We start from the raw sequence: 27694 nt of genomic DNA, 5'->3' as shown, positions 1-27694 counted from the left end.
GAACACCAATTCGTGAATAAGTGCCACTTTAGGGCATAAAGCTGCCTGGTAGAGGGAGCACTGGCTTGAGTGATCGTGTCTACGAGTCCTGGTGGTAGACTGCTTAGACCTTCCAGGGTCCAGACATGGAGATTCCAGAGGTCTGGGCGTGGATGCCAGAGGGTGCCCTGTCCCTGAGAAAGAAGGTCCTTCCTCAGGGGAATCCGCCAGGGAGGTGCTGTCATGAGGAGTGTGAGGACCGAGAACCAAGTCTGAGTTGGCCAGTATGGGGCCACGAGGGTGACTTGTTCCTCATCCTCCCTGACCTTGCACAGGGTCTATGCAAGAAGACTCACTGGGGGGAATGCATATTTGCACAGCCCCCGGGGCCAGCTGTGTGCCAGCACGTCTGTCCCGAGGGGGGCTCCTTTCAGGGAATACCAGAGCAGGCAGTGGGAGGATTCCCGGGAAGTGAACAGGTCTACCTGTGCTTTGCCGGATCGACTCCAAATCAGCTGGACCACCTGGGGGTGGAGTCTCCACTCTCCGCTGAGTGTTGCCTGCCATGACAGCACATCCGCTGTGGTATTGAGGCTGCCCGGGATATGAGTGGTCCGCAGTGACCTCAGCTGCTGCTGACTCCAGAGGAGGAGATGGCGGGCGAGTTGCGACATGCGACAAGAGCGTACGCTGCCTTGGTGATTTATATATGCTACTGTCGCTGTGTTGTCGGACCGGACCAACACATGCTTGCCCTGGATCAATGCCAATAGCCTCCGCAGGGTGAGTAGTACAGCCAGCAACTCTAGGCAGTTGATGTGCCAACCCAGTCGCAGTCCTGACCAGGAACCGGCGATTGTGTGCCTGTTGCACACGGTGCCCCAGCCCAGTTTGGAGGCATCTGTGGTGACCACGATACGTCTGGACACTTGCTGTAGGGGAACTCCAGCCTGTAGGAACGCAAGGTCTGTCCAAGGGCTGAATAAGTGGCGGCAGAGCAGCCCGATACTCACTGCGGACAGGGCAAGCATGGCGGTCAGCTCTGCGTCGGCATCAGACTGGGCGGGCAGACCCGAAGGTGGCAGCTGGTCTCATTTCGGAACCGGATGGGAGCAAACGAGCGTGCTGGGGAACGGGAGGTCCGCGGGGAATTACCTGGCGAGACCGCGCCCATTGAACTCCCCAAATCGCCTCCAGCGCCAGCCGGGCCGGCCTCACACCCGTGGGTAGAAGGCACAGCATGGGGGGCGGCTAGAGTGACATTCCCTCGGAAGAAGGAAAGCCGCGACTGCAACGTTGCCATGGTCATATCCTCGCAATGAGAACATGAACCATCCACAAACACTGCCTCAGTGTGATCGCTGCCCAGACATGTGAGGCAGCGCCCGTGACCGTCGGAGGCGGAGAGATAACGACCGCATCCAGGAATCACACAAAGACGGAAAGGCAACTTTAAAAAGACGCGTCTTTAAAAAGATGTTCAACATCAATGTGTGTGCTCTAATAGAGAAAATATACTCTTTAGCAGGAATATACACACTTTTAGCACTGTCGAAGTGCCCAAGGGCGAAATCTGCACTTGTCATGCAGAAGGAGAGAAAGCCGCTGGAAATGTGTCGTATATCCAACAGCATACACTTCTTAAGAGGTGAATGGAACAGCAGTAGTATTCAGCTCACTGATAGTACAACCGCTCAGCTCTGAAGAAAAAATCTGAATGAATCCTGCATTCCAGCTCCCTTTTATACCCGTATGTCTGGGGGAGTGGCATGCAAATTCCACTCGCCAATTCTCATTGGCCTTTTCTCAAAGATATGAGGTGATCGGGGCTCTCGAGAGAACCCCTAGTGTCACTAAATCGACACAACATCGAGTGAGTGACAGAAGGGGAACTGCTGGTCAGCTGTTAATGTGCTCAGAACTTCAGACACTTGGCTCTGAAATATTGCTCATTTTGTGAAGGGTCCTGGGTGGGGCAGAAGAGGATTAGCTCACAGACGTTCATTGGTTCTTTATACACAGTACCATTACAGCTACACATATGATGGTTACGCTCCCTTACACACATACTCACATACTGAGTCAGAAACAAATAAAACAAATCCACAAATGATGACAATTACACACATGTATTGGGATGTATGTTGCAATGGCAAAGTTACAGGACTTTCCTCCACTGTTGGCCCAGACAACTGCCCTACATTCAAGAGCCTTGTTTGTTTTGGGATATTTCCCATTGCAAAGCACCGTGCAGCATATCAAATCAGGATCTCTTGCCATTACTTATCAAGAATAATCTGTGCACAAATCCCACTTAACTATTTGGAGATCTGTACTTCTAAGGGAAATGGGGCCAGCTTGGGTTTTATTTTAACCCTCCTGTTATGTTCGGGTCCTACAGAATAATGACTGTGTCGCTTGTGTCTATGATGGCCAGTGGTGGTTAGGCTTGGTTGAGGGCATCTTCGAGGAAAACATCGTGGTTACTGGTGTAACCTCCGTTCCCTGATGGAGGGAATGAGACATTGGTGTCGATGTAGTGACACTAGGGGTCACTCTTGGGAGCCCGAGACACCTCTGGTCTTTGATAAAAGGCCAATGAAAATTGGCGAGTGGTATTTGCATGCCACTCCCCCGAACATATGGGTATAAAAGGAGCTGGTATGCAACCACTCATTCAGGTTTTACGCTGAGGAGCCGATATAAGGTCCGGCCATTTCAGTGGGTAGTTCAGTGTTGTGGCAGGAGGGACCAAGGTCTCATTCCCTCCATCGGGGAACGGAGGTTACACCAGTAACCACGACGTTCCCTATCTGTCACTCACTCGATGTTGGTGTCGATGTAGTGACACTAGGGGTCCCTATACAAAACGCCACAAGGCTGAACTGTGGGCCGCCAGGTCTAGTCGGGGGGTGTTCCTCACAAGGGGAGGACACCGCGGAGACCACACCTCGCCCCAAGGGGGGGATATTTAAGTGGAAGAATACGTCACATGGTCTTTACAACCATGTGGAGAGCCTTCAAGGTAGATACTGCCCAATGGGGGAGGAGTTACTACAACATGGAGACTGGGGCAGAGGGGCTCTGCCCAAGGAAGACGCAGTTTGCCAGCAGGGAAATGAATTAGCGGAAGATATAGATCGCATGGGGTTAGCCTTACAGGGAACCGCCACAGGCGGAGCACCTACCCCAGAACCGGGCTCTTAGTTAGCGTGTGTACTGGGCCGGCAGCGAGTCTCTCCGAACACTCGACTGCCACAGGGCTCGGAGGAAGTCAACCAGGGAACAAATTTTGTGAACACTACTGGGAATTAACAACGCACGTCTTCAGCTCAAAAGGAGGTGGAAGGCGCTATGTGCAAGCGATACACCCGGCCGGCTATCCCGGGCTTATCCACTTATTGCGTGCCACTACCTGGGACAAAACCGGGTCCACCCGGAGGTTGTAGAACCTTGCAAAGGTGTTGGGTGTTGCCCAGCCCGCTGCTCTGCAAATGTCTGTTAGAGAGGCACCTCTGGCCAAGGCCCAAGAAGCCGCTACACCACGGGTAGAATGGGCTCGTAGCCCTACCAGGGGCGGCATGTTTTGGGTGAGATATGCCATAGTTATGGTGTCAACGATCCAGTGGACGATCCTCTGCTTGGAGACAGCGCTTCCTTTCCGCTGTGCACCAAAAGCAGGCAAAGAGCTGCTCAGAGATTCTAAAGCTCTGCGTGCGATCCAAATAGATGTGTAAAGCACGCACCGGACACAGCGACGACAGGGCTGGGTCTGCCTTCTCCTGGGGCAGCACTTGCAGGTTCACCACCTAATTCCTAAAAGGGTGGTGGGAACCTTGGGCACATAGCCCGGTCAGGGTCTCAGGATCACGTGAGAGTAACCTGGACCGAACTCCAGGCACGTTTCGCTGACAGAGAATGCTTGCAGGTCACCTACCCTCTTGATGGAAGTGAGCGCAGTCAGGAGGGCAGTCTTCAAGGAGAGTGCCTAAAGCTCGGCTGACTGCAAAGGCTCAGAGGGGGCTCTCTGTAGACACTGAAGAACTACAGAGGTCCGATGAGGGAACGAGGGGTGGCCTGGAGGGATTCAGCCTCCTGGCGCCTCTTTGAAACCTGATGATCAGGTCGTGCTTCCCTAAGGACTTACCGTCGACTGCATCATGGTGTGCTGCTATGGCAGCAACATACACCTTCAAGGTAGAAGGGGACAGCCTCCCTTCCAACCTCTCTTGCAGGAAGGAAAGCACTGATCTGACTGCACATCTCTGGGGGTTTTCCCGATGGGAAGAACACCACTTAGCGAACAGACGCCACTTAAAGGCATACAGGCGCCTCATAGAGGGAGCCCTAGCCTGAGTGATCGTGTCTACCATCGCAGGTGGGAGACAGCTTAGGTCTTCCGCGTCCCATACAGGGGCCAGACATGGAGATTCCAGAGGTCTGGGCACGGGTGCTGGATGGTGCCCCTTCCCTGAGAAAGAAGGTCCTTCCTCAGGGGAATTTGCCAGGGGGGAGCTGTCACGAGGAGCGTGAGGTCCGAGCACCATGTCTGGGTGGGCCAGTAGGGTGCTACCAGGACGACCTGCTCCTCATCCTCCCTGACCTTGCACAGGGTCTGTGCAAGCAGGCTCACTGGGGGAAACGCATATTTGCGAATGCCAGGGGGCCAGCTGTGTGCCAGCATGTCTATGCCGAGGCGGGCAGCGGGGAGGATTCTTGGGAGGCGAACAGGTGCACCTGTGCCTGTCGAATTGACTCTAAATCAGCTGGACCACCTGAAGGTGGAGTCTCCACTCTCCCTTGAGGGTAACCTGTTGTGACGGCGCGTCCGCCATAGTGTTGAGGTTGCCCGGGATGTGAGTGGCTTGCAGCGACTTGAGGTGCTGCTGACTCCAGAGGAGGAGACGGCAGGTGAGTTGTGACATACAACGAGAGCACAAACCACCTTGGCGGTTGACATATGCTACCGTTGTCGTGTTGTCCGTCTGAACTAACACGTGCTTGCCCTGGATCAACGGCCGAAACCTCCGCAGGGTGAGCGGAATTGCCAGTAACTCGAGGCAGTTGATGTGCCAATGCAGTCGCGGACCCGTCCAGAGGCTGGCGGCTGCGTGCCCGTTGCAAACAGCACCCCAGCCCATTTTGGAGGCGTTTGTCGTGACCACGACGCGCCTGGAGACCAGTTCTAGGGGAACACCTGCTCATAGAAACAAGAGGTCGGTCCAAGGGCTGAAAAGACGGTGACAGACCGACGTAATGGCCCGTCTCGGGACTCAAGTCTGGAGCCAGTGCTGAAGTGGCCTCATATGCATCAACCCGAGTAGGGTGGCCACCGCCGAGGATGCCATATGCCCCAGGAGCCTCTGAAAAAGTTTCAGTGGAACCGCTGTTTTCTGTTTGAACGCCTTCAAACAGGCCAGCACCGACTGGGCACGCTCGTTCGTAAGGCACGCCATCAAGGAGACTGAGCCCAACTCCAAACCGAGAAAAGAGATGCTCTGAACCGGGAGGAGCTTGCTCTTTTCCCAGTTGACCCGAAGCCCTAGTCAGCTGAGGTGTGAGAGCACCAGGTTCCTGTGTGCGCACAACACGTCTCGAGAGTGAGCTAAGATTAGCCAGTCGTCGAGATAGTTGAGAATGCGAATGCCCACCTCCCTTAACGGGGCAAGGGCAGCCTCTGCGATCTTCGTAAAGACGCGAGGAGACAGGGACAGGCCGGAAGGGAGGACTTTGCACTGATACGCCTGACCCTCGAACGTGAGGTCTACCGCTGCGAACCAATCTTGATGCCGGATGCTCGCTAGAATGCGTTTTTGCGTCAGCATCTTGAAAGGGAGCCTGTGTAAAGCCCGGTTCAGTACTCGCAGGTCCAAGATTGGCCGCAACCCACCGCATTTTTTCGGTACGATGAAGTAGGGGCTGTAAAACCCTTTCTTCATCTCGGCTGGAGGGACAGGTTCTATCACGTCCTTCCGTAGGAGGGTAGCGATCTCCGCGCAAGGTAGCAGCATTTTCGTCTTTCACCAAGGTGAAGTGGACACCGCTGAACCTGGGCGGATGCGCTGCGAAGTGAATCGCACAGCCGAGTCGGACGGTCCGGACCAGCCCTCATGATGGATTGGAAGGCGCAAGCCATGTGTCCAAGTTCCAAGCAAGGGGGACCAAAGGGTCAACGTCATCGAATGTACCGGCAGGTGGGGCCTCGCGGCGGGGCGGAGCTCGAGGTGCCACACCACGTCGTGGCCGTGCTGAGTTTAAGGACATCGAAGCACTTACCTGGCTCCTTGTGACCACCCCCGGAACAGCCTGGGACAGGGGAGGAAGAGGCCTGTCCTCGTGACCCGTGGAGACTGTCACATCGGGGGCGGATTTGTGCCACAGCTGGGCGCTCAGGGGTGGGAGACCGCCGCTGGAGCGCCAACCTGCCAAATGGAGTGGTGGACGGTGGTCATGATGCCAGCCGTACACACCGGATACGTGACCCAGGGAACAAGGAAACCACTCTTGCTGAGCTCTTGAGTACTGCAGCCACTTGGGCATGCAGCGCAATTAAATGCAAAAGGTAACAAAAAGATGAAGATCTGCTTACCAGCTCCAAAGCAGCGGGTTTCGTTGTCCCTGGGTCGCCCGCCTCAAGGGCGCTTTGAAGCCTTTCACGGGTTCTGGGCGGCCGTGAGACGGGTGGCGTCTGCTTCCTGCGGTGGGCTTCACGCCGGGGCTGGGCCGAAGGGGCGGGCTGCGGCGGAGCCGGTGCAGTCACTGCAGGGGGATGCCCTTAGCGATGAGTAGATGGGGTGCAGGATCTTGAGCCGCGCCGGGGCAGGATATGCCGGCTAGCATCCATCTACTGCTCTACCATCGAGAATTGCTGGGCAAAGTCCTCGACAGTGTCGCCGAATAGGCCCGCCTGGGAAATGGGGGCAGCAAGGAATCGTGTCTTGTCGGCCTCACCCATCTCGACCAGGTTGAGCCAAAGGTGGTGCTCCTGGACCACTAGTGTGGCTATCGTCCACCCGAGAGACCGCGACGTGACCTCCATCGCTCGGAGAGCAAGGTCGGTCGCCGAGCGCAGATCCTGCATCAATCCCGGGGCGGAACTATCCTCGTGCAGTTCCTTTAGCACCTTGGTGGACTTGCAGGAGAGCCATGGCGTGCAGGGAGGAGGCGGCTTGTCCAGTGGCACCATAGGCCTTGGCTGTCAGAGACGACATAAACCTACAGGCCTTGGATGGGGGCTTTGGGCACCTGCGCCAGGTGGCGGCGCTCTGCGGGCATAGGTGCACCGCGGGTGACTTTATCCACCGGGGGATTGTCGAATAACCCTTGGCCGCCCCACCATCGAGGGTAGTGAGGGCGGGGAAGCTGAAAAGATCGGGACTGGGCAGTAAAAAGTGCCTCCCGCGACCCTGTCAGCTCTTCATGCACTTCCAGGAAGAAAGGAACGGGGGCGGGGCATGGCTTTGAGCGGCGCCGCGATCCCAGGAACCAATCACCGAGCCACGAGGGTTCAGGGAAGTGCGGTGAAATCCAATCTAACCGACGCTCGCGGCTGTCCGGGAAAGCATGTCGTCATCTCCGCGTCAGCCTGTGACTGGGCGATCGACCCCGAAGGGAGGAGCCCAGCTGAGGCTTCCGACTGGACGAGCCCGCTCTCCGATGCTGCGCTCGAGAGCTCATCACTTTCGCGGGCTCCGAATAAGAGGTCGAACTCGCCGTGAGACGAGCCGGCGGACTCACCCGGCAGACGAGCGTGCTGGGGAATGGGAGGTCCGCGGGGGGATACCCGGCGGAGGCGGTCCCATTGGGGTCCCCAAATCGCCCCCGGTGCTAGCCGCGCTGGCCTCAAACGCGTGGGTAAAAGGACCGAGGCGGGAGCCTCTGGGGTGGCTCACTTTCTTACGAAGGCGAGCCGCGACCGCAACGTTGCCATGGACATATTCTCGCAATGAGAACATGACCATCCACGAACGCTGTCTCCACGTGAGCAGCGCCCAGACATGAAAGACAGTGATCGTGACCATTAGAAGGCGAGAGATAACGAGCACAACCAAGAATAACACACAATCGGAAAAGCATCTTTAAAAAGATGCGTCTTTAAAAAGACGTTCCGTGTGTGCGCTCTTTTAGAGAAATTTTTACTCTTTTAGAGGGGAAAAATGCTCTTTCAGAAAATATATTCTCTAGTTTTTCTGCCGAAGAGCCCAGGGGCGTTCTCTGCAGTGCACCAGTGCAGAGGAGGGAGAAGCCGCTGAAACGCACTGTCAGATCCAGCAGGTGAATGAACATTAGTATTCAGCTCAATGAGCATGACCGTTCGGCTCCGAAGAGAAAATTTGAATGAGTGGTTGCATACCAGCTCCTTTTATACCCGTATGTCCGGGGAAGTGGCATGCAAATACCACTCGCCAATTTTCATTGGCCTTTTATCAAAGACCAGAGGTGTCTCGGGCTCCCAATAGTGACCCCTAGTGTCACTACATCAACACCAACGTCTCGTTCCCTCCATCAGGGAACGGAGGTTACACCAGTAACCATGACGATTTCCTGTAAAGCTGCTTTGAAACTATGTGTGTTGTGAAAAGTGCTATACAAATAAAAATTACTTGACTTGAAATGACTAGTCTTATCAATGGGATAGGTTGTGCCGAAAAGGAGATCAATGTTAGCAGCAGGTTAAGATAGTCAGTTCAGTCTTCTTCTTCTTTCGGCTGCTCCCTTTGGGGGTCACCACAGCGGACCATCCGTGATCCACATATTTGACTTGGCACAGGTTTTACGCAACCCCCAGTGGCTGGGGGGCTATCACTCATACCTACGGGGCAATTTAGAGTCTCCAAATCACTTAACATGCATGTTTTTGGACTTGTGGGGAAACCGGAGCTCCCGAAGGAAACCCATGCGAACACGGGGAGAACAAGTAAATTCCACACAGAAAGGCCCCGTTGAGCCGGGACTCGAACCTGGGACCTTCTTGCTGTGAGGCAACAGTTCTTAAGATAGTCAATTCAGTCTAATTTGCCTAAATGTTTGCTAGCCGGATAATGGGCTAGCACTGCTGTGGAGGAAGCACCTGCTGAGAAGAGAATCTTCACTAAAGACCTATTTTGCTGTCAGCTATTCACCGGCTGATGTTTGATGATATACTGTGTTAGCAGTTTAACCTCTCTGCTGTTTATTTTGGTTTTATGGTGGATTTTGAAGTTATTGCATTTTTTTACACTAATTTTCACACTTTTCCTCTGAATCTGAGCCTACTGTAGCTTAGCCAAACTCTCCTGTCACAGGACAGATTATAGTCTAAGAGACCCAAATTGAAGAGACCCAAATTAACTATATATTTTAGTTTCTCCTTGATCTATTGTATTACTTTCAGTGCTGTTGTGTCCACTGTGTTACTGACTTAACATTAGGTGAGTCTATGCGTCACCCTTTAAACACTGGGATGCTCTTTTGGCAGGTGTTACTGTAAAGGCTTGTGTTTTTATCATGTTGCCGTAACTGGGCAGGGGCATTTTAAGTGTAAAATATGTTCTTGCTGCACACCATGGCTCTGCTCAATGAACTGAACCTGAATTAACTTTATGGCTACATATGCCATAAATGTTCCAGATGTGTACTATGGCTTATAGCCACATAAATCTAGACATGGTTTCAACTCCCAACTTTGGTTACTAATGAAATTGAACAGAGGGATTTCAAAGCCAAACCTGGAATTTCAATGTTCTGAAGAACTATACACATTTTGTCTTCAATATTAAAATGACATAAAATGCCTTTTATACACCTTATATTTTGTATGCCAAGCCTGGATCTATTCTAGACTGTTAAGAATAAGGGGGCAGTAACATACAATGAGGGGGAACGTAAAGATTGGTGGAGAAGGGGAGAACTACAAAACTTTTTAAAAGTTCTTAAGCCACATAGAATGATGACAATTTGAATGTAAAGTAAAACTGTCCTGTCAAACTAACTTTTATCTGAAGTGAATTGCCAGCTCCTTTTGTCATTTGAGATCATTAACATGGTTGACATAACAGACTGTCTTATATAGACTATCACTACACAGGGCACACTAAAACTTTAACATTTTACAGATCAAAGAAAATAGGGTGTACTAGGATCTCCTCAGTGTTGGGCAAGTTTTGTTCACTGTTTTACTGGGTGAGAAACTACTCCAAATGATTAAGCAAGTGAGAACAGAAGTGCTATGACGACAATGATTTTTAGTCTCTTTCACACAAATCAAGAGTAAAACGGCAGATTATCAGTTTATAAATACTTACTTTTTATCCTGTTCCTCACACAATGCTATCTTAAGACATATAAACACTTTAATTATAGTGCACATAGAACTTTTCTATTGTGAATTGTGACTGAGGCTAATATTCTTCTCAACATCTCCTTTTGTGTTCCACGGATGAAAGGAAGTTATACAGGTTTGGAACAACATGACGGTGAGTAAATGATGACAAAATCATTGGGGTGAATTATGCCTTTAAGAGCTTGTGCTTTCTCTTGCCATTAGACAAGTCAAGTTATACTTCAAGATTTTAGAGTGCAAAAAAGGCCTGGGCCTGTATTCACAAAGATTTTTATCTTACCACTAGGAGTTCTCCAAAAAGTTTAGCTTAAAACCTATTCACAAAACTGCTAAGAGCAAGTTTTACTAAGGAAATTTTAAGATAACAGTAAGGCGGATTGAATGCTATGGATGACATCATGTTTTATGAGCCCGCTCTTTTAAAATGTCCACAGTGATTGGTAGACAGGGAACCGCTATTTGTCAGCGAAGATAGATTGATAGATAGACAGACAGACAGACAGACAGACAGACAGACATAGATAGATAGATAGATAGATAGACAGACAGACAGACAGACAGACAGACATAGATAGATAGATAGATAGATAGATAGATAGATAGACAGACAGACAGACAGACCAGAGATGGATAGACAGACAGACAGACAGACAGATAGATAGATAGATAGATAGATAGATAGATAGATAGATAGATAGACAGACAGACAGAGAGAGACAGACAAACAGACATAGATAGACAGACAGACAGACATAGATAGATAGATAGATAGATAGATAGATTGACAGACAGACAGACAGAGATAGATAGACAGACAGACATAGATAGATAGATAGACAGACAAACAGACAGCGATAGATAGATAGATAGATAGACAGACAGACAGACAGACAGACAGACAGACAGACAAACAGACAGAGATAGATAGACAGACAGACAGAGATAGACAGACAGACAGACAGACATACATAGATAGATAGACAGACAGACAGACAAACAGACAGCGATAGATAGATAGATAGATAGATAGATAGATAGATAGATAGATAGATAGATAGATAGATAGATAGATAGATAGATAGATGCCCACAGTGATTGGTAGACAGTGAACCGCTATTTGTCAGTGAAGATGGATAGATAGATAGATAGACAGACAGACAGACAGAGAGACAGACAAACAGACAGAGATAGATAGACAGACAGACATAGATAGACAGACAGACAGACAGACAGACAAACAGACAGTGATAGATAGATAGATAGATAGATAGATAGATAGATAGATAGATAGATGCCCACAGTGATTGGTAGACAGTGAACCGCTATTTGTCAGTGAAGATGGATAGATAGATAGATAGATAGATAGACAGACAGACAGACAGACAGACAGGCAGGCAGACAGATATAGACAGATAGACAGAAAGACATAGATAGATAGATAGATAGATAGATAGACATACAGACAGACAGATATAGACACACTATACATTGTTGAATGATATGCGGTCTGGAGAGTTTGTTAGATGATTCTGCTGATGGATGACAGAAATTCCCAATTCATCTATGCCAGTATTTCCCAAACTGGGGTACGCATACCCCTGGGGGTTTGACGATGGGGATACACAAACAAAATTCTGAAATTTACTGTTCTTTTAATTTCATCCCAGTATAAAATAACATTCAAACCAAGATAATGTATTTCTCACTGGCAAAAAAATATATTTTGTGAGCCCTCAAGTGTAGAAACACCAAAATGGCTGTCATAAAGGTCAGATAAACAGCATGCAATGAAATAACCCTATCTTTTGTGGTTAAAAAATGCATTTACTCGTCTGTCATCAATGAGAGTGCAACATACGTAATGTAAGTTTCTTCTTTCATCAGCCCAGCCCCAAATGATAGCTAGTAAATTGGATACTTTGCTGTTTTACCAGACACGCACTTGTCAGTCATCCACGATTTTAGTTTTGCTTCTCTTGCACACCGGCAGCTCTTACAAAGTTCTGGTGCTGTGTCCTGCTCCTGTGACATGATGAGGGGGTAGTTTGTAAGTTATGCAGTTATGTCATATCTAGCACACCCATCTTAGTAATTCAGCCATTTATTCAATATGTATATGATAAATATAACATGTACAAAACATGTACAAATATGACATGCTTGAATTAAGGGAATTGTTTTACAAAGCTAATTGTGTGAAATATACATATTTTCAAAATACCTTGTGTGAATGTTATCTATGCGTTAGAGAGGGGGTACGCAAAAGGATGTTGAAGGTTTGGAGGGGTACATCACTGTAAAAAGTTTGGGAACCACTGATCTACGCTACAGTTTCATTTAGCCTGTGGCAGGGAGCGCAGAGTTGTCAAAACCTTTATTTCCGGTGTAATTGGGTTGTTTCAATTCATGGGAGAGGTAACTGCAACTCTAACTAAGTTTACAATAATGAAAACACACTCGCAATTCAGCCAATACCTTTTTTAAAGGTCAATGTCAACATTATAAAATGTATAATATTATGATATTATATTATTAAAATGCATCAACTCAATTATGATTCAGGCAACACCTTTTTAAACTGTCAATGTCATAAAAATATTCGAATACATTTTTTATGTGGATTGACGACAATAGCCATGATTTCGGATCATTTGTGAGTCACTTTTAGAGATTTACAAATCCTGAGAATGACTTCTAAGGTGTCCTGGGATTAGGAGCTACTTTTAGCATTAAAATGCTTCATGAATTACTCTTAGATGAAAATTGCACAAGTCCTAAAATTAGGAGTGAGATGCCCCTAATTTGTAAGAGTTTCTCCTAAATTTCCACATTATGAGCTACTTTTTGCCTTAAGATTTTTTTGTGAATATGGGCCCTGTTTCCTTTAAAGCTTACAACTATGTTACACCCTTAAGTACAGTATAAATAGCCGCAATTTCATGAATAAACCAATCATGAGAAAGCAGATAAATTGCCCAAACTAGCTGTCATAAGTTCCATGATTATTTTAGCAAATTGGATGCTTTTGTGTTTGTGTTGCAGTTTTGAACGAAATAGTACCCAACTCATGACATCATATGAGGTAGTCAAATACGTGTTTAAAACCCATAATATTACCATTTGGTACGTAAGTGCAAACCAATGAAATGTAAATGAAAATGAGTCATCCCTTCTGAGGTAAAATTTCCAGTCAGTTCAAACCAGAGACCCTTCCTCAAATTTTTTTTTTTTTTTTTTTTTTTTTGTGGAAATCATTCACCATGATGGTGTTTGGCTTGCATAACAACCCCTGTCTTATGTGTACTTTTTTTTCTGGGTGTGGAGCATATGACTCTGTGGTGCTTTAGTCTATGCAGTGGGGCCCTGTGGGGATGGAGGGTGTCTTTCTCACCTAGAGTCTGGGAATTGCCACAGCTGAGATAACTGTGACGGGGGAGTGTAAATCATCATCTGCCATGAACAGGTTATTCCCTTACCATTTCTCCCAATTGAGACTGCTAAGAAAACATCCTTAATGGACCACACATTCTCCTTGCACATCCCCATCCCTAATGCCTTATCTCTCTGTTGATAATGAGGTCTTTTTAAAACCCTGAGATAGTTTCATTTAGGTGAAGTGGGTTATATCTTTACCATGTTCCTGCCTTATCAATACAAGCTCCCATTAAGTAATCTGAAAAAATGGGTTATGCTAAGTGATGAACTGGTTTAAAGAGAGAGGGGGAGAAGGGAAAATTGTGGGTGTTTGTTGGATTGTTAGCTGGCCATAAATCTGCAGACAGCCTGATAGGTAGTCTGGCAGGCTTTGACATAAAACATCATAACACAGCAGGTACAGCAAAATGAAAAATCAATCAACATATTCAAGTAGGGTTGCAATACACTGTACTGGCCATGTATTGCAAGCAGGTGGAGAAGTTGCATAAGATGTTTACACTCAGTTCAACTCAACTTTTGTAGAGCACATGAATGCCGTTTTAATTTAATACTGGCTTGGTGGGAACGTCTGAGACTTGGTCACTGATGGACAGATTCATTTTGAAGAATTACAAGCTTACACTACATTTTGAGAAAGTAATATTTCCAGTCTTTTATTGCTTTTTCTCATTTTAAAGACATTTTAGATAATCTTTGTATAAACCTTGCTATGCATAATGTAGCCGGAACAAACAATACATTGCAGTCCACACATGCCACATCTCCTCTTAAATCTAAGCGGAGAACCATTAATGGCAGAAAAGGGCCGCAGTTCTTAAATGAGGGAGTCTGCACACAAAAAAGCAGGGTGATGGGCTCGCTCTCTAAGGGGAGGGGGAGTGGCCACAGTTGGCCAAGACTTCAATATAAGCCTTTTGTATGGACCTCTGAGGAGCCCAAAATTTCTTGTGGCACAGCTATCAACACCTTCACCTCTTCATCGACAACAACGGGAAGAGTGTTTTGTCTGTACTCTCCATTTTTGTTACCTGATTTCACTTATTTTTCCCCCTTTTTTAAATTTGTTTTTCCAGTCAAGAGGCCTTTAGGCAAGAAGATAAAAAAGAAGATGCTTGCCCTGCTTTTCTTGGTGTTACTTACTACTAGTCTAAATCTGCATATTGAAGCACAAGGTAAGAAAAACTTATGATGCTTTTGTGCATGAATAAATGGATGGATGGATGGATGGATGGATGAATTTACAGTTCAGCATTCATATGAAGCATATGAGTGTGGTGGATGATTTTAATAAAACTCAAAGATCCACACTGCACAGAAGAAACTGCTCATAACAAAAAAAAAAATAATAATTTAGTGTAACAGTCTGATGAGAATTAATAATAAGACAAAATAATAATAATAATAATATATTTATTATTTATTTATTAAAAGGAAAAACTATTTACCGTGGATGAATGTACTAATTTCCTCAATGTGATCACTTCAACAATGCAATCCCAATGAATCCCATTGAATTGTAAAATACTCCAAGACACCTCCCTTTATACACATGCACACACACACACACACACACACACACACACACACAAAGATTCTCATCAGCTATCCATTGGTTTTGCTTCAGAACCCAGATTTTACATTGGACATCAAGTGGTAACCCAACACAGTACCAAATTGTATAATTCACCACACAAAACACATTGTGGTTGTCACAAACCATGTTTATTCTCGCTGCAAGTGAACCCGTATTTTATGTAATCTTTTTGTAATTTTCTGGTGGTGCCTTACTGGGCTATATGCTAAGTGACAGAGTTGCACCAAAATTCAAAAGAACTTGATTCGATGCACAGCCTTTGAGGTCAAAAACAAAAAATAATAAAGCATTTTCTCCTCCCTTTTACAAGTTTATAAGCCTATTTATTTTGCTCTCCTAACTATTTACAATTAGATGTTTAGTTGCATTTTATTATTTGCATTTAGCATTGTTTTTTTTTGTGTGTGTTTTTTTTCAGTAGTTTGTGACCCTATTAGAACATTTTCGGGTCACGACCCACCAGTTCCGATCTAAACCATCTGACAAAGGTAATTTAACAGTTGTTTAATGGTATTTAGCAGTTGACAGTTAGTGGGGGAAGGAAGCTGTCACAGAACTGAGCATGAAATCTGGTGCAGATGTACAGTAATACCTTTTCGTTTGCTTCTGTTGGCCAATGATGTCAGCTCGCACTTAGGAGCCACACAGTGGACCTTTTTGTGCCCCGTTTGCAGCTGCGTGTTTGAGACTACGGGCATTGCCAGATCCTCTAAATTCACACAATTCATTTAGGCAAACTGAAGCCACTGAGTGTATGTAATCTGACAAGAACCAGGGCAAGATTAACAGCCCCTTGCTGAACAGTCCAAATGACTCTATCTTTTCCCTCTGAGGTAATGGTCTGTAAAGTCGGTGGGTTTGCTTGGATTGGGCTGGATCTGGGCTTGGGCTCAGGGAGAAGAGGTGGGGACAGGAGGCAGGAGGGAAAGTTTTGTATGGTTTAGAGCTCTTAGCGACTGCTCAAGACAGGCCTGATTCATGGATGCTCTGCTCAAGGCATAATGCAGCCATTAGTCAAGGATGGCTGAGTTTGTGTGGGGGGGGGGGGGGGTGATTGAGAAAGAGAATGGCTTTGTGTGTGAGGGGAGAGAGGAAAGGAGTGATAGTGAGGGAGTGAGAAAGAGGCTTTAAAATAAACTGACTTTAACACATAAAAGAACAGAAAAGAGAGCCTACATGTCAATGCACAAGTAGGATGGTTATGAGAGAGGGGGTCCCATCCCAGCTGTGTGCAGTAACTCATGTTCATGCCTCATGCTGACCTCTGCTTGCTTAGCAAAGTTTAGGAAGTAAATGTAGCCATTAGGACTGTTGGACTCATCTGGGAGGGAGTGTTTCCATGTGAGGCATGTATACACAGATGTGGAGGCCTAATCAGTGTATTTCCATGCATTTAGGATTGTATACCTCACAAAGAGGATTTTGTTGCATCTTAAAGGGCTCCAAAGCCACAGTTTATAAAGCAAATGCATTCAAGCTGCCAATGGGCGCCAAACATATATATTAAATTACCATGTTGAATGACTGTGTTAATGTAAATTTATGTCAGCCTCACTGTTTCTGTTGCAGTTTACAGCTGTTTCTGATGACTTGGTTTTATAACCAATTTTTCCCTACTGCTTTTTGATCTGATATGAGTCTTGCCTGTTTTTCACTCTGCATCACTATCTTGTCTTACTCTCTTACTTTATAAGCATAATTTCTTTATAAATATGTTTATTTCAGAAATTTAAAATCAGACATCAAATTATTTTTTCCCTAAAAATTATTGAATTTTTATGACACATGGTCAATTTAACCAAATATCTAAGGCAGCTACAGTATTGTGGTTACACCAAAGACATACACACACACATACACACACACACACACACACACACACACACACACACACACACAAACTTTTCATGATTATTCATTCTCTAGTCAGTCCAAATGTTATGTATGAGTGCTTCTTTTGTTCCATATGGTCTGTCTCATTTATAGTATTTTCAACTAAAAAATATATCAATTTCATAATCTATCCTGTCTCACACCAAATTGATGTGTACTTGGTGGTCGGGAAAGAGGCACCTTTAAATATTTAAAACACCGCAGTGCTTCCATTCTGCCAGGCAAAAGTAAACACTTTCCTTCTATTTGCTTATGAAAGCGGGAATAATGGGTGGGTGGAAATGGGGGATGGGGTGCCACAGGGATTGGTAGGAATTGGGTATATGGAGAAGTTTATGGGTATGTGGGTTTGGGTTGAAATTTAGGAGTTTGCAAAACTGATGCAAAATCTCCCTATCAATGATGTTTTGTATATTTTCTGCCAAAAAAAAAAAAAAAAAAAAAAAAAAGAGCTCTTTCTTTTAAGCTTTTGTGTGTGGAGCTCAAGTCCAAAAAGCTTAGTTGTAAATTTCAGAAACTGGTAGCTGCTGTCATCACTGTAGTGTGTGCTTAATCATTTGATGAGCGATTACTCATCTGTTTCCTCTGTTTCCAGCTTGTAACATTATCACACTGTGTCCTAAGTGAGAGTTTATTAGGAACAAAGTGTGAGTGAGAGAGTGCATGACTCACACTAAAGTGGTAAATGGTATCTGATCTGAAAATGAATGTAAGAGCTTCTTGAAAAATGTAGAGCTTAGTTTAATTACTGCTGGCAAGAGGGGATTCTCTCATCAGTTGCTCATAAATTGAATAACATGCTTCTTTAATGTAGCTATTGATCAGTGAAACAGATGGTGGAAGACTCCACTCATTGTAAGAACAGGAGGCGGGACAGTTACTTAGTTGGGGAGGTTCATGATCAGTTGAGTTCAGGGTAATAGTGGGCTAAGGTAAGTAAGTAGTTTGAAACAAAATGTCAAAAATTATGAGTGTCTGCTAATGATTTCCATCTCAGGTTCAAACATGTGGAAAAGTTTTTCTTAGTTGGAAAGGTTTTCCTGGTAGGAAAAGCTTTGGTGTGGTTAAGGCACCCTGTGGTAACGCTATTTCTTAGTGTAAAGGTTAATTGTAGAACATGCTGGTCAGAAGTATAACAGAGCCTGTGCACATGGTATTAAGAACGATTCTGGAAAGTCACAGGCAGAAAGAAAATAAAGTGGTTGAAGATATTCAATCACATCTTTCATCATTAAGGCACTTCCTGTACAGCATGATCAAGGGGGAAAATGACATATATAGCTTTAGAAGGTTCATGTACCCTGAAATCAACCCCATACTGCAAAATTTCTGACAAGTGCCATCCCCCACGACATAGTTTTTGATCAATTAGAACACGGTCCCATTGGAACCAGGAAGTAATCACGTTCACATAAACAATGATGTGTGCAATTTGAAGGTTGCATTTTCCCGCTATTACTACATTTTTACTCCAGATAATTAGGTTTAGGGTTGGGATTTGGGTTAGGTGGTAGAGTTCATAAAATATGCATTCTTGTATTAGATAATTTACAACTAAAAATAAAACTCGCTTTTGGCACCACTCTGTTGTCAGATTCACAGTGTGACCAGTCTGTCCTGTAACTCAATGCATTGTGCCTGATCAATGTCTAACTTTCTTGAAAAACTGTCAGAAGTTTCATTAGGTATTTAGGTAAATTAGGTGTCATTAGGTACTGTAATTGGTAAATTAGGTGTCATTAGGTAGACAGATGCTGTGTTACAGAGTAAGTTACTAAAAGTGAAGTGTTTTCACAACAGTGTTTTTCTTCCAGCAACAAGCTACTTTTTCCAACGAGTGCTACATCGCTTTTTTGTCACATATTGTGCACACAGTAATACAGCCAAGACAGTAATCAAATGAACGTACCTAAATCATACTCTATTGCACATATGAAGCGTTGGGAAGTACCATGCTATACATGGAATATATCATTTTTATCTAAAAATAAAAGAAAATCCAGGGAAAATGGAGAGAAACAGTATGGTCAATGGAAGTGGTAATGGTTTTATTATGTAAATAATTTTAAATGTTATAATTGCAGTTCATACTAGATGCTTGTTTCATTTGAAATTGTAGGCAAGTCCTTGGGACAAAAACTGTGTTTGTCTATTTTTAGTTTATGTGCTACCAAAGATAAATATGTGACGACAGATGTATAAGTGGCTATTAGTAGCACACCCTAAATTATAAATCAGCCTGGTCTTAGAAAATAAGTCTTTGTTTCTCAGATTGATGGGCCACAAAACCTATGCTTACACAAATCAACTGAAAAAGATAAACCTTTAATTGTACTTGATAATGTGGCATACACAGGCATTTAGTACAATTTCTCACTTGAATGATGATACGGGTTGAATGATTTTACAAAAAGCATCTGCAGACATTTTAAACCATGGAGAAATGGAGACTGGTTTTTTGCCTAAAGCAAAATGTAATCATGTCTGCTGCACAATGGACAGTTTGATAATAGAGTATACCAGATGAGGAGAAATCTTGGGTCATTTTTAGTTTCCTTGACACAAGGAACTGTGACGAACTGGGGCCTCTAGGACTCAAGCAGAGATCCGGAAACATCCTCAAGAGCCAAACGAGACAATTATGCCCCTAACCACAAGCAGACACAGCAACTACTACCAGAAATGTAGACGCAGCATCTACTAGCAGAAACTTTAGATGTATGAGGGGAACATTTGTCTTAATAGTTTGAAAAAATTAAATAAAAAATGGGACAATCTTTGGTAAGACATTTAATGAAAACAGATGAGCTGTCTGTGGTTCAACAGTGTGTTTGCAAGCAGATCATTTGATTCCAGTGAAACATAATTCGATTTTTTCCTCCAGTTGTGGTTTGTGTGGCACTGTGTCTTTCAGTTTGGTGTTCATCACAAAGTTATGTAGATCGCAGACTTATTCTCAAAACTTTAACAAAAAATATATGGATAACTATAAAACCAAATGAACAGTGGCTGATTCAGTGTAATGACAACTTTAGTAAATGATCACTAAACTGTCTTGTATCCAGTAAATGTCAAATAAAGCAATAAGCCACAAGAGGCTGTGCAAGTGAAAACATCTTGTATACATGCTGGAAGAAGCCGAGCTACAATTAATTTTTTTAAGTAAGTCTGTTTGTCTGAAATCAAAGTGGTACATTTTCAGATGGACTAAAGCATTGACATGACACTGTAAAAAGACAAATTTGTGAATGTAATCGTTGACCTACTGTGTGGTGTCAGTACATAGAAAGCCTTGTGAGAGACATCTCCATTGTTTAATTTCAGATAGTGGCTCAAGGACAAAGGTGTATGCCAACAGAGGTGACAATATCACTCTGCCTTGTCACCTGGAGGGTCAGTCCAGTTTGTTCGGAAACAGAATCAAGTGGACCAAAATTGAAGATGACTCTTCAGAAACCGATGTGCTTATCTCCATGGGATTCCACAAGAAGACTTATGGAAATTTCCAAAGCCGTGTTTACCTGTTGGAGGCAGATGACAATGATGCAACTTTGGTTCTGACTGACATAGATCTGAAAGATTATGGCACCTATAAATGTGAAGTCATTAATGGCTTGAATGACAAAATCATCGAAGTGGACCTTGAACTGCAAGGTAGCTTTTTTGTTCTTTCATGATGTGATACAAGCAAGATTTAGTAGCTATTTGAGACTAATTGAGATGATTATTTACATAACATTTTCATTTAGTAATTTAGAAGATGACTAACAAATGAAAATGGAACCTTAAAACTGAAGTGTGTAATTTCTGTGCCACTACCCTCATCAAATGGAATTGGAAAAATAATTTTCAAACATATTTGAGAAACCTAACCCCCCACCCCATCCCATCTTCACTTGCTTGTACAAACAGATAGTCCTTCCCCAAACTTACATCACTGGTTGAGCCAATGTTGCTGTTTTGCACTGGATAGGTCGCGCAAACAAACTTTTTTGATAGTGTCACAGAGCCACAGTGTTAAACTTTTAGGTGAAATCAACCTAAAAATGGTTTAAGTTGGAATATTAGAAATACTTTTTTAAGTGAAAAAATTACACACTTCAGTTTTAAAATTGCAACATAGTTATAATACAGTAGAGATTTCCAAAACACAGTTTGTGTCTTTATTGACTGTTATGCAGCAGAAACAGAAATCTGAAGCACATTGCCTGTAAAAAGCATGCCCAGAGCTTCACATTAATGCTTTAAATGTGAAGAAGATATCCTCTCACACTTATTGCCACTTATCATTTGCTCATTCTCCAGCAATATCTTGTAGTTCTTGCTTTTGGCCAAGACAACCATTGCAGACTTGGCTCCAGAGAAACAATGGGGATCTTTACACATAGAAGTGAGGTGCATGAGCATAATGAAACAGGCTGGCACAACCAGCCATTATTAACATTTGAACAATGGAGTAGAAACTGTAAAAAAGCCAAAGCCTTGCAAGTAAATTTATTTTCATTTAAATGCAGTTGTTCCCATGTTTCTGACACTGTATCAAGTAAATCTTTGAAACTAAGCAGTGAGGCATTGTAAAAGTAATAGGCTTTTACTAATATTGCTCTCATTCGCTCATTGATGTAGTGTCTTCGCCAAAACAATTTGATGTTAAACACAGTTGAACTTTTCCTTAGGGGAAGATTCACTTTCATTCACAGGGGTTGTTTTCCCATACTCCCCTCTTCGGGGACGTTACAACCTTAACTTCCACGATGCCGAGGCTGCATGCCTGGAGCAGGATGCTGTGGTTGCCTCCTTTGAGCAGCTCTTTGAGGCATGGAGAGGTGGCCTGGATTGGTGCAATGCTGGCTGGCTGAATGATGGAACCGTGCAGTATCCAATCACCAACCCCAGGGAGCCCTGCGGAGGCGCAAGGACCTCAGCTGGACTAAGAAACTATGGTCAGCAGGACAAGTCCAACAGTCGTTATGATGTGTTCTGCTTCACATCCAGCCTTAAAGGTGAGTTAAAGGGATAGTTTGCCCAGAAATTATTATTTACTCACCCTCGTGTCATTCCAAAATCTTATGCTGTTAGTTTTTCCATGGAACACAAAAGGTGACATTATTAAGAAATTGTTTATGAGAAAACAACGAAGAAGATGAAAGAGCTGGGCTTCCTGAGAGAGAAGTTATTAGCAAACTTAGGATGCAGCGGAAAAAGTTTCACGTTCATGAAACATTTTCAAGTCCATGACCATAATGGGAGGAGTGGCAGCTGAAGGTTTGACTGGCCATATTTAGTTATATTCCAAGGTATATGGGGGACGTGTCATTCAAAAGAATGTAAACACTTCCGCTGTGGTCCCAGAGGACACGTATATTAGAGGTGACATTATGATAACTTCACATTGTTCTCACAGGATGTTCCCAGGATTTGTGTGAATGCAGGCACAGATTACGGGAAAGCTCTGTCAGTGTGAATGAACAAAATATTGCAATGCCAGAACTGTTGCTGGAACAACTTTTCTGGGATTTTTTTTCTCCAGAAACTCTGTGTGAAGGGGCTTAAGTAAGAACAGTCTGAAGGTCTATGTCAAGTTTGGTGGATTTAGCCTGAAAGCTGTAGGAGGTGCTACATTTAATAATCTTTGTTTAGGGATTTTGGAAAAAATCCTAGTGAGGCTAAAATGTAGAACAGTATGTTGGCTTTTTTAAGCCAGCATAATTAAACACTATTTTCCATAGTGTCACAACCCTAAAAAACCTCCATCTATCCCTTTTAAATCACAGGACACTTCTACTATCTGATCCAACCAAAGAAGCTCTCCTATAATGAGGCTGTCCAGGCATGCAAGAACGATGGAGCTGAAATTGCAAAGGTGGGCCATATCTACGCTGCCTGGAAGCTGCTGGGATATGACCGTTGTGATGCCGGTTGGTTGGCCGATGGTAGCGTTCGTTACCCGATTGCCAGGCCCAGGATGAACTGCAGCCCCACGGAGGCTGCCGTTCGCTTTGTTGGTTTCCCTGACAAAAAGCATAAGCTCTATGGGGTTTACTGCTATAAATCTCAGGAGTAAACCACTTCATTTCTCATATCACCAACTAAAGAGCAACAATACCACATCAACACTTATGCAGGACTTTTTGCATGAACTAGCCATAACTGTGACAAATATTATAGGGAGGGATACTGTAAAGACCAGTTTCATTCTGTTAATTTCTCTAAACTAATTGTAAACACAAGAGTTATTTTATCTCTCATTTACTTTTTTATATGGATTCATACATCATACATATGAACAACAAAGCAACAGCACAATAACAAAATGGCATGTGTTAAGGATATTCAGCTGGAATTAAACATATCATTTTACAGGGGAAAAAATGTGTTAGTTTGTCAAGAATCAACTTGTGACTGGTCATTTTGACATTGCAATAAAATATTTTAATATTACTATATACTATATACTATAAGCTTAACAAAACATTTTTGAATCTTGCCTGAACAGAAAAGCAAATGCCACTATAAATGAATCAGACACCACTCTTTTCAGTCTAAAACCCTTGCTTGATCTTACATAAATGCATATTTCCTTAAAACTCTTTTTTTTTCTTCTCTTTTGTTGGTATATGACTGGACTGTGACCTACGTATCTACCTGAAATTCCGAATATTAGTGTCACCAGACTTTATTTTCATAACTAATTCTTTCATATAATTGCATTGTTTTATTTTAACACTATTTTCTACCCTTTTTTCACTATTTGTGATGCATTTTCTCAACTGTTACCTTTTCTCTTATGGTTTTTATCTTTAGAGGCACATTATTTCTCTCTCTCTCTCTTTTTTTTTTTTTTGTCTTTGATGGCCTTGGTGAAGGGTTTTTTTGTATTGTTTTGTTTTGTTTTGTTTGTTTGTTTGTTTTTTTACTCTGAAAAGATGTTTAAACATGTTCCTCTCTGTGTATAATTTAACAAGTATTTCATAACAGGCAGTGACAGAATTTTACAAACTGTTGCATGTGATTCATTGGACTTGTATTGTATTTGTATTGGCAGAGTAGTACAAACAGAACTTAAACAGAGAGGCAAGTGAGATTCTTTAAGGACCCAGTTGTCTATTTGCAACATTTCAAGACTAGCTTGAGCCTACTAGTTGCTTAAGCATCACTCCTGGATATTTTATTGCCACTGCTCTCTGAAAAAAAGAGAGTGAAAACAACACAAAAGCTATGTATTTGCTGAAATCATGCATTAAGTTTACTTCATTCAAGCTGTTTCTAACAGTAACATTTGAATGTGATGACAGGTACAGTGTGAAGGACTTCACAAAAGAGAGATCTGTCTTTACCGAATGCTACATTTATTACTTGCCACTTTCTATTGATATATGTTGTTTGTTTATGAGAGGAGAAAAGAGGCTCCTACTACAACTCAGCTTTGAACTTCAAAAGCCACAGTGCACATATGTACATTTTTGCTTCTTCTGTTTTTGTTTTTGTTCTTTTTTTTTTTTTTTTTTTCTCCAAGGCGCAGTGTACGGTTTCTGAATCCAATTTCAAATGAATAATAATTATAATAAAATAATAATGATTGGTTTTATTCTCCACTAAACTATGTTTTTATTCTACAGTGCTTATAACCACGGATTTTGAAGGTCCAAATGCTGAGTATGTAATGTTTGTTAAAGTATGCCTGCTGGGATCTTCCTGGCTTAAATTTCCCAATGCAAAACATATTGGGTTGAAATTACTTGAAATGAACTGCATGAGTATTGTTTAATTTTCCACTGCTTTTGGATGCAGCAAGTCACTTTCATAAGAGCCAGAGTAACTAAAATAATAATAATAATAATAATAATAACATACAAAAACATGAAAATAGAAACATAGTATAAAATGCATGGACATATATGAACATAATTTTATGATCTGTGAGAATATTAAATTATTTTTATATGTATTTGTTTTGTTTATTTTGAATAGTCCTATCTAAACTTGAGATCTATCAGAACCTCAGAGCTCTGAGAAACATTTACAGGAAAAGCTTGTTATAATTATAAAATGTTATGTGACTAATTCAAACTCTTTTGACATGCAAATCAATCCCAGTTGTTTAAAAAAAGGATAAATGCACGATTTCTGTAATGGAAAATGGCAAAGTGTCTTCCAAGTTATACTGTATGTGAGAAAACCATGAGTAAAAACAATGACAAAGCAATACATGCAGGGGAGTACATTCATGTGTAAAATTAAAATATGGCAGTGAGACTTTCAAAAATACAAGGCACTTCAAAGAGAAGGGTATAGCTACAGGTTTAGCTCCAAAAAGGGGTGTGAGCTCCAAATCACCATTAAAGATATAGGAGCCCCTAACCTAACCCTTTCCCTAACCTTAACCCTTTTGGAACTGGTGCAACCCCCTTTTGGTGTAAACCATCCCCTTTCAAAATAACCACGCCCTCTTTCGGAGATTCCGCCCCCATTTGGAGGTCTCCGACCTGCAGCTACACCTACTTGCACTTCAAAAGTCCATGGATCTGTTTTACTTTCTACATAAGATTGTGACTTTGAACAAACTGTATTTAAAACTATAATTCACACAGTTATGCAATTTGACAACACATATTATGTAACAAGATATATATGACAAGTAAGTTCAGTTAGGAAACTCTACATGATGAGGCTGATAGGTCGAACAGGTGCACCTCGTCCTACGCACCCAACCAGAAGCTTTTCCCTTGTGTCAAAATATATAAAGCTGCTACTCACCTCACGCAATACACCGGGAAATGGCTACAGCAGTGCAGTATGTGTAGAGGTCTCGTCCTGCACGGTCTCAACAGGATTCACATGCTGACTTTCTAGGTTTCAAGTTCATAATCCTGGAGGATTTTTTACCAGGAAAATATCTTCGCCAACCGAAACCTCAAGCTCTGACTTCGCCGAGACAACAAGTACCCATAACCAAGCCAGGGCAAGACAACAACACAAATGCTGCATCGGTACCATCTATTCATCCAGCTATAACATAAAACCTAGATACATCTTCAATAACTATCCAGTAGTTGCAGCAAGATGGAAATCAAAGAATCCATACTGTAGATTGAAGCACACGAAAATCGGCAAACGCAACTTCTTCAGCTGGCCATGTTGCCACCAGGATTTCCCATCAGACACGTTATATACTCCTACTCACGGGCTGTGATTTGTCAGATTAAAATTAACATACTTAACATGAAAGGGAGAGCCTACTATATGTATGAACATGGGTGGGCTCACGAAGCATTCGAACGGGATGGCTCTTATTGCGATTTGAACAGGAGGACTCTGGTTTAATATATAAATACACACAAATACGAACACACGTACATGTACGTACGCACACCCATGCAAATACTATTATACATGTACGTACGTGTACACATACGCATGCGTGCATGTAGGATGTATCGAGATGACGGTGGGTGGTGACATGAGTGATAGAGACAGGTGATACTGATAGGGGGATTATCTGATTAGTGATTGATGAGCTTTCCTGATGTGGATCTGGTGTAGCTGTGATATGCGTCTGAGGACCAGCGACCGAGAGATTTAATTTGTTGTTTGGCTGGGATGCCAGATTGGAGGAGGACTGATTTGAGGTGCTTTTGGAACATTTACATTTACATTTATTCATTTGGCAGACGCTTTTATCCAAAGCGACTTACAAGAGAGGAAAACATAAGCGAATCATCTTAGGAGACAGTGGTATAAAAAGTGCTGTATTACAAAGTATCTCTAGCATCATAATAGTATTCAAAATAGAATAACGTGCAACAGAAATTTTTTTTTGTTTGTTTGTTTTTTTAATGACTTGGTTAAGTGCTCATGGAAAAGATGTGTTTTTAGTCGTTTTTTGAAGACAGAGAGTGAGTCAGCTTCACGGATGGAGATGAGAAGGTCGTTCCACCAACGTGGTATGATGAAGCTGAAAGTCCGGGAAAGTGTTTTGGTGCCTCTTTGTGTTGGTACAACAAGGCGACGTTCCTTAGCCGACCGCAGACTTCTAGTGGTTCATAGCTCTGCATAAATGATTTTAGGTATGCTGGAGCAGACCCAGTAACTGTTCTGTATGCCAGCATCAGAGCCTTGAATTTGATACGTGCATCAACCGGTAGCCAGTGGAGAGAGACAAGGAGTGGTGTAACATGTGCTCTCTTTGGTTGATTAAAGACCAGACGTGCTGCTGCATTCTGGATCATTTGGAGGGGTCTAGTTGCACATGCAGGGAGGCCTGCAATGAGAGCGTTACAGTAGTCCAGTCTAGTTATGACAAGTGACTGGACAAGCAGTTGTGTGGCATGTTCAGAGAGGAAGGGTCTTATCTTCCTGATATTGTAGAGTGTAAATCTACATGATCTTGCGGTCTTTGAGATGTGGTCTGTGAAATTTAGTCTGTTGTCGATGGTTACCCCTAGATTTCTGACCGATTTGGAAGGCGT

General features: G+C 43.5%; 1 protein-coding gene across 2 annotated transcripts; it reads left to right on the top strand.

Annotated features, from left to right (window-relative positions):
• The first annotated feature begins 14681 nt into the window (after window positions 1-14681).
• On the top strand, window positions 14682-25413 carry LOC127419316 (hyaluronan and proteoglycan link protein 1-like). 2 transcript variants are annotated; one of them, XM_051660648.1, is made up of 4 exons: window positions 14682-14910; window positions 20550-20879; window positions 21926-22228; window positions 23000-25413. In XM_051660648.1, exons 1-4 carry the CDS (start codon window positions 14847-14849, stop codon window positions 23287-23289), a joined length of 987 nt encoding a protein of 328 aa, XP_051516608.1. In that variant the 5' UTR covers window positions 14682-14846; the 3' UTR covers window positions 23290-25413. The 2 variants fall into 2 exon arrangements, with proteins under 2 accessions (XP_051516608.1, XP_051516598.1); XM_051660638.1 differs by having other exon boundaries at window positions 21902-22228.
• The last annotated feature ends 2281 nt before the right edge of the window (window positions 25414-27694 follow it).

Source organism: Myxocyprinus asiaticus, chromosome 3 (assembly GCF_019703515.2).
Source record: "Myxocyprinus asiaticus isolate MX2 ecotype Aquarium Trade chromosome 3, UBuf_Myxa_2, whole genome shotgun sequence".
Classification (NCBI taxonomy): domain Eukaryota; kingdom Metazoa; phylum Chordata; class Actinopteri; order Cypriniformes; family Catostomidae; genus Myxocyprinus; species Myxocyprinus asiaticus.
This window is presented reverse-complemented; position numbering and strand designations above follow the sequence as displayed.